The following is a 12,498-nucleotide window of genomic DNA, read 5'->3' on the forward strand; positions in this document are numbered from 1 at the left end:
TTGTCTTCCATACCTATGCTACTAGTACACTCCCTATACGCCTGTGCGTGTGATCGCTTTGCGTTGGTTTGAGAAACGCAGGACGTCGCGCTTTTCCAGGATGTACAGCGCACGCTCGAGCGCATGCGGCGTATACCCCTGGGCATCGACAAACTCCATACGTAGCTTCGCATAGGACGTACTCCATCCGATCGGCAATCGTCGCCGGATTTCTCGCTCAAGCTTCTGTACCTCTTCCTGCAGCTCGCCACGCGTCATGCCTTCCACATTTCCACTCTCCACGGCATTCATCGTACTAAAGCGGAACAAGCGAATGGCTTCGTCCACATGCTCTTCCGTCGCATAAGGACTCAATGTCACCTTAGCAATGCTCTCACTCATACGAATAATCGCTTCCAACTGACGCACAGTAATAGCTATCGCCGATCGCTCGTCGTGATCACGCTCGACTTGCGCGACATGCTTGCGGATCGCGACAAAGTGGCTCGAGAGCTTTTCCGCCGCCTGCGGCGTCAGCACCGGCGCACAACGGGCCCGACAAAAGGCAATGTACCGCTTCATTCGCTGCAAATCAATCTCGCCTTCCACATCCATCTGGTCCGAGGCTCCGTGCATGTGAATGCCGATCACATGCTTGGCAATCGTACGATCACGCGCCTCGTTGTGCTCATCCTTGACAATGAAAATCATGTCGAAACGGCTCAGAATGGTCGTTTGGAAGTCAATATTCTCACCTGGTGACTTGAGGTCATCGTACCGACCCCACACTGGGTTGGCCGCGGCCAGCACCGAGGTGCGGCAGTTCAGTACGGTCGTGATGCCTGCCTTGGCAATGGAGATCGTCTGTTGCTCCATGGCCTCGTGAATCGCTACACGGTCCTCATCGCGCATCTTGTCAAACTCATCAATGCACACCACACCACCATCAGCGAGAACCATAGCACCCCCTTCCAGGTAGAACTCACGCGAGTTGGCGTCACGTTGCACAGACGCTGTAAGACCAGCGGCACTACTGCCCTTGCCACTTGTATACACAGCAATCGGCGCGACTTTTTCCACAAACTTAAGCAGCTGGCTCTTGGCAGTACCTGGATCACCTAAGAGCAAGACATTGATGTCGCCACGGAGCCGCATGCCGTCCGGCAACACACGTTTTGAGCCACCGAACAACAAGCACGTAATGGCCTTCTTGATATCCATGCTGCCAAAAATACTCGGCGCAATACTCGCTGCAAACTTTTCGTACAAGTCCGGTGTCTTGGCCATACGGCCAAACTCATCTTCTTCGTCGGCGGTGAATACACGCGAGACACCACGTCCACCAGCGCCGCCAGTATCAACCTCCATCCCTACTACACGAAGGTAGGGTGTTCGTAGAGCCACCGCATTTGGCTGCCCACCACTGCGATGGCTTGCAAACGTGGAGAAGACGCCTGTCGCAATGACATTGGCACCCGGCACCACTTTGCCGCACAGCGCACGGTCCACAGAGAGGAGCATGTGACGCGGCAGTTCACCAACAGGCACCATATCAGGTGCCTCCTGTAGTTTGATGGTTTGGGCATCGACAAACGAACACCGTTCGTGCAAAATCACGTACGGATCTGTGCTGCAACGCAAACTCGAGTCTACCTTCGGCGCATCACACTGACGAGGCAGCACAAATCCACCGAAGCCTGACGTGACCGTGATGGACTTCACAGCGCGACAGTCACGGCACATCAAATGCAGACGTGTCACACGCGAGCATGGGACCGACGTGCTAATCACAATGCCCGGGATACGGACCAGCCGTGAGATGTTGTCAGCGTGCAGATCGCGCATGGCCATCAAACTCGCAGTCGATCGCAACGTAACTTGGCAGTCTGGTGCCTCTGGACGTTCCCCTGTGGTGCTGACTGGGTGCAAAATCAACCGGGCTGCACGCTTGACAGCGGCTTCGAACTAATCATGTCAGTCAGGCTTACACGTACCAACGCAAGGATCTCTGCAGGGGTCTCCCGCAATGACTGTGCCAACTGTGGGCTCCACATTTGCACATGCTCTAGCTGGACCTCAAGGACATACTGCTTCACAAGCAAATTGGTACGCAGACGATCACGATAAATGTATTCAGCTCCCAAGCGAAAGTTCTGGACAAACTCATACAAAGCATTTTCAATTCTGACAGGGGCATCACTGGGCTGCGATGATGATGATACCGACACAGCTTGCGTCGAATATACTCGACCTGCGTCAAAGCCCGACATAGCACACTACGCCGCTCGTCTGTAGCCGTCGTCGACAAAAGAGAGCGGCAGGCGACGTGCGCCAGCTTCTCCACGAGGGTCGCGTTCCAGCCAATCAGCACGTGATAAACCCTTCCTAGAGCATGCCTCGCAAATGAGCGTGCATATACCCCCTCGCGAACACCGTGAAGACTGGGTCTGGCTCTACGTACTCTATACACGCAAAATTTTGACAGACTTGCCCGCACATAGAGCTAGCCAGTCCGCACCTGTTGCCGTAGAGGACGACGTGTAGTCTGTCCATTCATTCAGCAAATTGCGGTAGAAACTGCGATGTTTGTATTGGGCGGAGGCACGCTTGCTTCCAAATGGTGTGCACATCCAGCTCACATTGTTAACCATGGATGGAGCCGTGTAAGCCAGTACAGGCACCTCAGCACCGATACGCAAACCATCGTTTGGCGTATTGCTTCGGTTATACATACTATTCCTCGATCGTCGTCCTTGGGCGGAGGCCGTACGAAGTGTCGCACTCGCCAAGTCGTACACAAGGCACTGCGCATCATCACCACCTGTGCACACCATACCCTTGCTCGGACCATTGCGGCCCAGACCCTGACTGGGAGGACCCCACGCTACACTGTTCACAGAGCCGCTGTGTCCACGTAGCTCTAAAATAGGAACACCTGGCGCTCGCACGTCGAGAATCTGCACCGTCTCAGACTGCAGATGGAAAGTGGCAAGGTAATTGGCATCCCATGGATTAAAAGAAATACGCAAAAGAGGGACGTTAGTACCATAGGACCCCTCCTGGGCATCGCGACGGTCCGTGTGTGGCATAGCATCGGATGTCGTCTCATAAATGATCGTCGAGTGCTCCAAATTGCGCAAGTCAAAAACACGCACACTACCATCTGCGCCCACGGAAGCAAAAACATCGGCACTACCAGGGCACCAATCCACATCGTACACTTCCCGATCATGGGCAATAAGCTGGGTGAGCGCTGAACGTGTAGGTAAGTCCCAAATTGTGCATGTGGTATCAATGGACGACGTCACGATCAAATTGGGCGATGGCTCGTTCCACGAGAAAGACGTAAGAGGCGCTGGCGGTGAGGCTGTGCTTTTTGCATGTGCCAGGGCACACTTTTCTTTCAAGAGGAAACGTGGTGTAGGCGCGGGCGGTTTCTTACTGGACACCATGGAGCTCCGTAGCGACATGGCCCCATACATTTCTGATACATCTTCATTGCGTTCCATTTCCCATATATGGAGACAGTCTGCTGAACTTGCTAGTAAATCAAGATCAGGGTAGGTATCGTTTTCATTGTAGGCGTCTGCCTCTGTTGGTACGGTGCTTGTAGACGAAACACTAGCCAGGCTAACATTGGCATCAGATTGATCGGTCACGCTCCAATCTGAATGGCGCGACTTATCCGAAGCATCCACACTATCACCCACACGTAGCGTGGATGGATGAAATCCAATCTTCGTCGCAGGGTAGGGATGTAGGGCATCAGCTAGGACATCGACATGAGGCTGCCTATCACCGCGTTAATGTTTGCCTTTACATACCCTTCTTCATCTTTCTGGAGACCCAAGACCTGGATCCTATTGGTATACTCTTCCATATAAGATCCCACAGCTAACCTGCAACTGGTTGGAATCGAGGTGTGATCATGCGTTCTAAACGGATTAGTATCAGTATGTATACGTGCCTTGTAGATCCTCGCGCTTGAGACCCTGACCATGCCAATGCATATACTGGCCCTGGCTGTTAGTCACATCCTATCTGCACATGTATACATACAAGGCGCCTCATATGTAATCGCCGTCATTCCACCTACACGATACGCGCTTGGAAGGCGGGTTGGAGTCGTCCCTTGGCTCGTTCGCCGCTCGTCGCGCTGCCGTTGTCACTAGCTACTCCGACGTGCACGTGCCTCGTACTCCACCTTCCCCTCTCCATGCTAGAGCCATGCTCTGCAGGTCCGTTGGTCCAGCTAGTAGAGGATTACCTAGATGAAGAACAATGTATGTACCTATATCACAGCTTACATACCAGATGACACTGCGATGCAGCTACTGGATGATATTTATGCTGGCGCCGATGTACCTCCTGCGTATGTATGGAAGAGACTGCTTACTAGAAGTTCCCTACTACGAAGACTACTTTGCCTAAGCCTGTGTACTGAAATGGAAGACGATCATCCACATACTCTGTCCCTTCATGCTACCACGCTCTTATCGAAGAGGTCCCGCACGGTGGCACGATTCCAAAGGCCCTCGGCTATGTCTATTCAACTTGCACGTGTCTTGCTTGAACGCATGATACCCTTATGCACAGATCCTATCCTTCCAGGATCCTCTGACACGCATAAAAACCTTAGAGAAAAAGCCATTCAATCATGGGTATCAGGTCCTGCCTCGGCTGACTATGCCAGTACACCTTTGGCTTTTTGGGCTGATACACTGTTGTTGGGTGCCTTTGCGACTTTGTGGGACCTGCTCATGCAATCACCCACTACAGCTGCCAGACGTTTAGATGTACAATTTCTCACACAGAGGGAATTCTGGCAGGGAGGTAACGACCAGTCTGCTCGTCTCGTGGAACAACACTTACGTTTTCCCCAATTGTCAGATCGTGAAGAAGATTTGGATCCTTCTAGTGACGTGCCTACACTCACGCAAGGTGCATGGCGTACATTACGGTTGCTTCTATCGTTATGGAAGCAAAGTGATACATTTTTTGACTCAAGTTTTGCTCCTCTTGACGTGCCTATTCGCCTTGTCTTCTCCTTCCCACACGAAAAATCGTTTCATGTACTAACTCTACGCGAAGAAGACAATATTGCAAGGCTATATGAGCGTGCCAATATTGCTGTTCAGCTTCTCGCAGTTCTATCATGTCACTGTGCCTCAAACTTGCCGACATTATACCAGAGAGCTCTGCCATTCTTGGCCCGCCTACCAATTCTTCATTTAGAAGTATTGTGCGATGCCGCATCCACAGAGCTTTCCTTCCAAAATATATGCTACGCTTACCTTTACTCCATTTGCACCAACGCACAAATCCCTGTATTATACTTGTACGAAAATTCGAGGCGTCCTGATATGGATCTCTTAACTCAATTACTTCATTGGCCTTGTCACGCTAAATTCCAATCTACGAAAGATAGTCGGAGCTCCTCGTCCGACTCTCTTCTGCCATCTCTAATCACATGGTATAAAAGCATTTGGCTCAAATGGTACTTGTGGCATGGGACAGCTGCTTATCGAGCGGGGTCAGGATCATCTGTGCTTCCTTTGTTAAAAACTGATTTACAAGAGCTGCTCAGGCTGATTGGTTCGAATTTTACACTACTACAAAACTCTGTGCAAGATAAAACGGACGCCGATGACATGACAATATCTGCCTTGACTTCGCTAAGGAATAGGGCGTCTCAGCTTAATGAGGCCTGGCGCGACGTTGACTGAAGGGACATCCCATTACTTTATAATGTTAACATATCAGTGTCAAGATAACTTCTGCGTAGTTTAGTGGCTATGACGGGACCTTGTCATTCGACAAGTCGGTCCAGACCCGGGTTCAATTCCCGGCGCGGAAGCATTTTTACTAGATCAGATCAATCATCTATCTTTTTTTCTACCAAGAAATACCCTTTATTCCCTTTTTTGTATTGTGCAACTAAACAAATTTGTTCATAACCTATCATTTCATATAAATCCATTATCTCGTAGCATTTTGGCCAAGTGATCCTCAAGCTCCTCTGTTAGCTTGCTTGATTGATGGCTTGTGGAGAGAGTTGGTGGTTGACGTGGCTCAAGTAACAAGCTCCTTTGGAAACGTTCATCATCATTCCAACGTGGAGCCAGTGACTTCTCAATAAAGGCAACAAGCTTATCAACACGTTCGAAATTATAAGGAATCACTTGGAATCGTCTAATTTCGGAAATAATATCCGCCATAAAGTCTCGCTTGCTGAAATTTATCAGGCGAGAGTCTGAATAGAGACGATCAGGATTTCCATCTTCAATGAACGTCAAGTCTTTGGAATATACACCAAAAAACGGCACACAGGGAGGAGTTATCAGGCAAAGTGTCTCACGATAATGTTGGTAATTCCGTGACGTCTCAGTCACTCGGTTTAACCTTGATAACGTTTCCTTTGGTGCCGCCGATAAGAGGTTCCAAGTACGTCGCAAACGGTATATAGATGCACTGTTCAGTGCCGACACAATCGCCCACATCGACGAGAAGTTATTGAGTAGACGACAGTTTTCTCCCACTAAGATGAAGTATTCCAGATACGCCGTGCGGTGAGCCACTGACTTCTCTGTAAGTAAGGTGTCTGTGACCCATCCGATGACTGCGTTATGGAATGCAATTACATCCATAACGCCCTTGGCTCGTTTAGATCCACAAGATCCCCCCCATGACTTCCCCAAACAGTCGCTTGGACGGATACTTGCAAACAGGGCACTTTCCATTAAAGTCAGCTGGCGTGAAAGTTCCACGGGAGAGATGTATAGCAGCGACAGCTGATTCATAGTATGAGGAAGAATAGGTTTGGGTGTATTTGCTGGCAGGGAGAGAGATCGATTCACAGCATCCTTTCCCTCCCGGCAGCGATTAATAAGTCGTAACAAAAGTTTGTGTATTCTCTTGATGTGAATATCGGATGTATTAGCTTCAACAAATTCTTGGATCATGTCCAAAGCCTGACTGTCCTCTTCCGCAATACAATGCATCTCCAGCCACAATTTGATTATATTAATAGCACGAAGCTGTATCAATACTTTTTTCTGGTCATTCCATTGATGGCGTTGACAATCAGTCAGGTTTAGGGGTGGTCTTGTGAAGTATCGCGCAATAACCAATTGAATAAAATCTTCTGTTGTAGTAAAGGAACGGTATGTGACCATAAATGTATGGGTATATTTTGAATCAAACATATCATGTCTTGTTAATTGAACGACAAGCGCCTGCAACGTGCCGCCTTTCACTTTGCCAAGTGGAGAAAAGACAATATCTTCTGCAGAGATATCAATCCCCATATATGAACTCTTATCGTTTAGGTCCTTGTCCACAATGGGAACTCGTACATCTTTATCCGATCTTGAAGAGCGTTCCGATTTGGAATCTGTCATGGTGAGAGGTGAATACGACCGCTTTTCACAAAATAACATCTGGTCGGTTGACTTTATGGAGTCGGTGTCAGACTGACTCGCAGAGGCTTGGTCGTGTGTCGTTGAAAATGGGTATATCGGTTTCGAAGGACAGTCATCCATCTCATTTCTCGCAGTGCAATTTGTGCTGGCACCAGCATGGATGGTCATGGGCGACCTATCGTTTGCGCCTTCGAGGCGAGCAATGTAATCCTCTTTGAGTGTTTGCAGCAAATTGATGAGTCCATTGGTACATTCTCTCACAGAACGGAGTTCATTCAGATAATCATGCCGCATCTTAATAAAGTCAGCGCTCTGGTATAGGTGCTTCGTCAACTCTCGCATACGAAGCACAAGCACTGACAGTGACGTAGTTGCTTCTCTTGAAACCATCTGGACCCAAATATCTTTTCGATATGGAATCTTGTCTGTTTTTTCTTGTTCAACCTTATCTAGGTGCGAGACGATCTTGCGGGTATTTTGAACGATGGTCGTAGTGCATTGAACAAAATGACTCACGATAGCCACCTTTTCAGGTTCGGAAAGGGGCTCAATTAACTGATGGGTTGAAACATGGTTGAGTACGGTGATCTCCTCGAGTGTGTTGTCAATGCATTGAATATATTCACTGTCAGAAAGGGTGACAATGGGAAGAGAAAGCGTGCAATCCTGATGCGTTACGAGCTTGTTATTTACCACATCGATGGATGCAAGAGCCTCTTTATCTGGTATCAACTCAACATAGTTTGATGGGAACCATCCCCTTGTCGATTCATCGAGCAAACCATCCCACCAGCCGCTCTCTAACTGACTGATTACCTCAATGACAGCGCCTGCGCGAAACTGAAGTAGGCTATTGTCAGTAGGCAAGTAGTCGTATTTCGCTTTCACAAAAAATGACATCGTTGCTGAGTATGATGGGGCATGAGCATTGGTAGTCTCTGATCCCGTAGGACTGAGCCCATGCCTCATGCTTCCCGTAGCCATGCAAGTGAACTGACAAGCTTCGCGATGGTCTTGTGTATAATCTGAAACTTTGGTATGTCTTACTAATCATAAAGAACTCTTTGGGCTAATTACAGCACATCAACAAAGAACTTGGCAGTGCGCTGGTACGCATCCTTGTAAGCTTCAAGGTTGGCTTGGTCCTTCAGGTTGGCACGCGAACCAGCAAAGCCGTGAGGGATGTCTGGATAGTGGTGGTCAATGCAGCGCGAAGCAATGGCGCTGTTAGCCTTAAGGTTAGCGTAGAAGTCCTTCATGAGTTCCTCCGGCTCGTCCTTCGAGGTGAGCGAAGCCATAGGCACCTGCAGGGCAGAGGCGTCCTTCGCATCCAGGAGAGAAGGGTGGAGCTGTGCAATGGCAGCAAAGGGCGTCTCCTTCTCGGAGCATGCCAAGGTGGCTGGCTTCGAGCCCCAGCAGAGGCCATAGACACCAATGCTCTTGGCACCATTTGCCTTCAGCTTCTGACTGACCTGCATAAGGTCACCCTTAACAGTCATTGGGTTACCCTTGGTACCCAGGAAATTATTGACAATCTGCTGCTTCTCCGGCGTGTCCATCGGGAACGAATCGTTCGGCAGCGGCTCACCACGGAAAAAGTCCGGCAGAACGACCTTCATACCAGTCAACTGAGCCAAAATGTCAGCACCCTGTTCGGTGGTCGACCAGCAACCGAACACATCGTAAATGCCGACAATAACTTTCTCCGAGGTCTCTGGTCCAGTGACGTAGGCGTTCATGTCGTCCAGGATCTTCTCCGTCCGGCCCTTCGACTTGTAGTCGACCTCGACCGGGGGCATGTTGCAGCAAGCGGGGCTAGTCATAGAACTCATGGTTGTTGTTTCTCTACAGGTTGGGAGGTGCTGTCTTGCACCTGTTATAAGCAATCTCCGCGCGGGTTAGCCTGAACTGTCACAGTGTCCAGACCATGGATATCTCCGCGCAAGAGCGCCTCCACTTGAAGAACAAGTCGGGATGGGTCCACTACTTTTGCGTGTTCGGTTGTTTCCACCGCGGAGAATAACGGGGTATCATAATGAACATGCTGCCTGTTAATTGCATGCGCCCGTCGGACTTACTATTGAGCCAATTAAAGATTCACCGTCGAGGGACCAAAACCTGGCATCTGAATAGCCACTTACACCTGGAATAGCGCTGATCTGTTCACGTGTTAGTAGTTGTTGCCAGGCAAAATGTACTTACCTTGGAAAGCGCCTTGGAAATAGTGCTTGTGTCCATACTACCCATATCAAGACATAGAATTCGACCAGAGTCCACCACAAGAGGTATGACAGACCCCAAGATCATTAAGCCAATTAACAAGGAGGCAATGGGATCGAAGCCTGTCCAATGGAAGTAATGAATTAGAATCGTGCTGATAATCACACCCACAGAGCCAAGCGTATCAGCCATTACATGTAGGTAGAGACCAAGCATATTATGTGAATGTCCATGGTGATCGTGATCGTGATCGTGGTGATCATGGCTGTGGTCATGTCCATGGTCATGATGATGATGATGATGACCATGCGAATGGCCGTGAGAATGACCATGAGAATGACCATGGTGATGGTGGTGCCCCATCGCAAACATACCAAACAAGTTGACAAGCAAACCTAATGTGCTTACAATCAACAATTGGGTCATGTTGTTCATTTCCGGGGGCTCGATAATGCGCTGAATTGCCTCAAACAGGATGAATACACTAATCAGAACCAGGAAAATACCATTTGCAAAGCCCGATAATGTTTCCACACGCTTATATCCAAATGGAAATGTGGCATCCGTATCCCAAGTGGCCATCACACTGGCAATTAGACCCATAAAAATGGCTGCACAATCAAAGAACATGTGAATCGCATCACTGATGAGGCCAAGACTATTCGTCCACACACCCCAAAGCAACTGAACACCCATGAATGCTAAGTTGATGCACAAAAACAGAAAAATGCGACGAGAATCGCTCTTTGATAGGATCACACGGATAATACTCCGAATTTGGATGGCTGTTTGATACCACAAAATGACAAGTTCTGAAAGCGCCGTGGTATCTGTGTCTGCTCCTTGTTGGGCTACACGCTGCTCTTCCAATGTTGCTGATCGGTACCATGTGGTCATGTATAGGGGCGACCGACGGAGAATTGCATAAAGCGCAAAGCCCACGCACATCGCCACTAATATGTGCATAATGCTTACTTTCACGTTAAACACACCAAATCCAATGGCCATAGTAAAGAAGATGGCCATAGGCCAGGCATGGAGAGCATGAACCATCAATGTGACATAAGATTCTAGTGTCAATGTCACAAGCACATCAAAAATCAACAGACCCACAGCCAACACCAAGTAGGCCGCCATATGACCAAACTCAAGCGCATCTTGTGGTGTGGGGTCATGATTAGGAACGAGCGGTGCTGGTAACATTTTGAACCCCAGCATAGCGCCCATAGTCGAGAGCGGTAGAACAATTACAGAGGCAATAGCATTGGCCAAGACCATCGCGCGCCGTCGGCCTCCCACATCTTTGGAAGCTGTAAACATCAATTGTCCTGCCTCAATTGAGAGGACGGCGTAGGCAAGCAAGGAGCCATAGCCTTTGGTCGCATTCAAAGCGCCGATGTTATCCTGTAAACTTGCCGAAAACGAGATCGTCTGCAATGAGAACTCATCCAATGTGTCTGCATATGGACGACGAATCGACATAGCGGAGCCCGTAAGCAACGTTGTGGCATATGCCACGCCCATGGCTAGTAAAACCAATGGGCCGCCAGATTTTGCCCAACGTTTCCCCACTTGAATATCTCTCATCCAAAGCTCACAGAATTGTGTAAATATAAGAGTGCTGTGATCGTTAATAGTCATACATATACAAACATGGTAGCGCCAAGGTATTTAAGAGACCAAAGCCATAAAAGGAGTTGAGAAAACAACACCATACCCAACATTAATAAATGACGAATGGTATGGTCCGTCCACGAAACTTGCCAGCGCCACACCCTAAAAGCCAGGAGTAAAATAAGCGAAGCCAAGCATGTCGTGATCGTCGCAACCGCCCAAATGCTCGCAGGCGCATGAACAACCTGCTCTTTCTTGGCTATCTCTGACCAATCCATATTATCACCGACCATATCGCGAATCTGGATGCGAAAAGCATCTAAGTCAACTTGGGGTATCAGAAGCCATTGACGCGCAAGCCATGCAGCCGATGCGATTAGGGTCTTGGTCAGCAACAACGCTAGCAGATGATGAATTCGAATGCGATGGGATACATGAAGAGAAGCACCATGTACCTTGTTTATCTCAATATTTCCTCGCCGCCGAGGATCTGGCTGAGTTGGTAATGCAGCACTGCTTACCATGGCCGCGAAGAGAACAACATCCTCGCCCGGCCCAAGCGCGTATCGAAGCATCACTGTGAAGGTATCACGTGATACGACCGTGCGCTCGTCGAGACCGGTGGGCGACTGTGACGAACGACCTAAGGAACCAGTATGCGAAGTCTATTGGGTCGTGGATCTGTCGTGTGCCGCGCGGCTCTCCGTCCGAGCGTTTATCCTACACGGATGGCAAAGCCTCTTCCTGTAGTCGTTCGACCTCTGAGCACAACCGTACGACGATGGGATGCACCGGATACGATGCAGATCCAACCGCGGCTGCAACTTACGTTTACATGCACAGTCCCTGGTTGTGGTACTCGGTCTACGCATGAATTTACGAAGCATTCTTATACCAAGGGTATTGTGCTTGTCGAGTGCCCTGGATGCAAGAATAGGTACGTGCTGTCCTTATCCTAACCGTAGGCACCTCATCGCTGACAACCTAGGCTGGTTTACTGAAACGAAAGACGAGCCACGCACGGTGGAAGAGATCGTTCGGGCGAAAGGTGGGCGTGTTCGCATTGGTACTCTGCATAACGATGGCGAGACAATCGAGATTGAATCAGACAGTGATGATCCTACCTCGTCTACTAAAACTTCGTAAAATTTCTATTTAAAGCAAGTTGCAAAAGAACTCAGCCAAGCGGGTGTACACATCCTGGAAGGCGAAGTAGTTGGTCTCGTCCTTCAGATCAGCGCGAGCCGCAGCGAAGCCGTGGAAC

General features: G+C 49.2%; 5 protein-coding genes across 5 annotated transcripts; 1 reads left to right on the forward strand and 4 right to left on the reverse strand.

Annotated features, from left to right (window-relative positions):
• Nucleotides 1-33: 33 nt before the first annotated feature.
• Nucleotides 34-2,249, reverse strand: Malapachy_3255 (mcm-domain-containing protein; the record flags this gene model as incomplete). Its single annotated transcript, XM_018137731.1, has 2 exons — nt 34-1,944; nt 1,974-2,249. The coding sequence occupies 2 exons, from the start codon at nt 2,247-2,249 to the stop codon at nt 34-36; spliced, it is 2,187 nt and encodes a 728-aa protein (XP_017993539.1).
• Nucleotides 2,250-2,441: 192 nt separating this feature from the next.
• Malapachy_3260 (wd40 repeat-like protein) lies at nt 2,442-4,050 on the reverse strand (the record flags this gene model as incomplete). Its single annotated transcript, XM_018137734.1, has 3 exons — nt 2,442-3,771; nt 3,804-3,832; nt 4,039-4,050. 3 exons carry the CDS (start codon nt 4,048-4,050, stop codon nt 2,442-2,444), a joined length of 1,371 nt encoding a protein of 456 aa, XP_017993586.1.
• A 4,423-nt stretch (nt 4,051-8,473) lies between these two features.
• Malapachy_3258 (dienelactone hydrolase) lies at nt 8,474-9,199 on the reverse strand (the record flags this gene model as incomplete). The annotated part of the gene is made up of 1 exon (XM_018137733.1): nt 8,474-9,199. One exon carries the CDS (start codon nt 9,197-9,199, stop codon nt 8,474-8,476), a length of 726 nt encoding a protein of 241 aa, XP_017993545.1.
• A 77-nt stretch (nt 9,200-9,276) lies between these two features.
• Nucleotides 9,277-11,102, reverse strand: Malapachy_3262 (zinc transporter; the record flags this gene model as incomplete). The annotated part of the gene is made up of 4 exons (XM_018137736.1): nt 9,277-9,444; nt 9,479-9,559; nt 9,603-9,774; nt 10,036-11,102. The coding sequence occupies 4 exons, from the start codon at nt 11,100-11,102 to the stop codon at nt 9,277-9,279; spliced, it is 1,488 nt and encodes a 495-aa protein (XP_017993588.1).
• An 860-nt stretch (nt 11,103-11,962) lies between these two features.
• Malapachy_3271 (zf-dnl-domain-containing protein) lies at nt 11,963-12,380 on the forward strand (the record flags this gene model as incomplete). The annotated part of the gene is made up of 2 exons (XM_018137745.1): nt 11,963-12,171; nt 12,200-12,380. The coding sequence occupies 2 exons, from the start codon at nt 11,963-11,965 to the stop codon at nt 12,378-12,380; spliced, it is 390 nt and encodes a 129-aa protein (XP_017993644.1).
• Between the last annotated feature and the right edge of the window lie 118 nt (nt 12,381-12,498).

Source organism: Malassezia pachydermatis (genome assembly GCF_001278385.1).
Source record: "Malassezia pachydermatis strain CBS 1879 chromosome Unknown scaffold1, whole genome shotgun sequence".
NCBI lineage: Eukaryota > Fungi > Basidiomycota > Malasseziomycetes > Malasseziales > Malasseziaceae > Malassezia > Malassezia pachydermatis.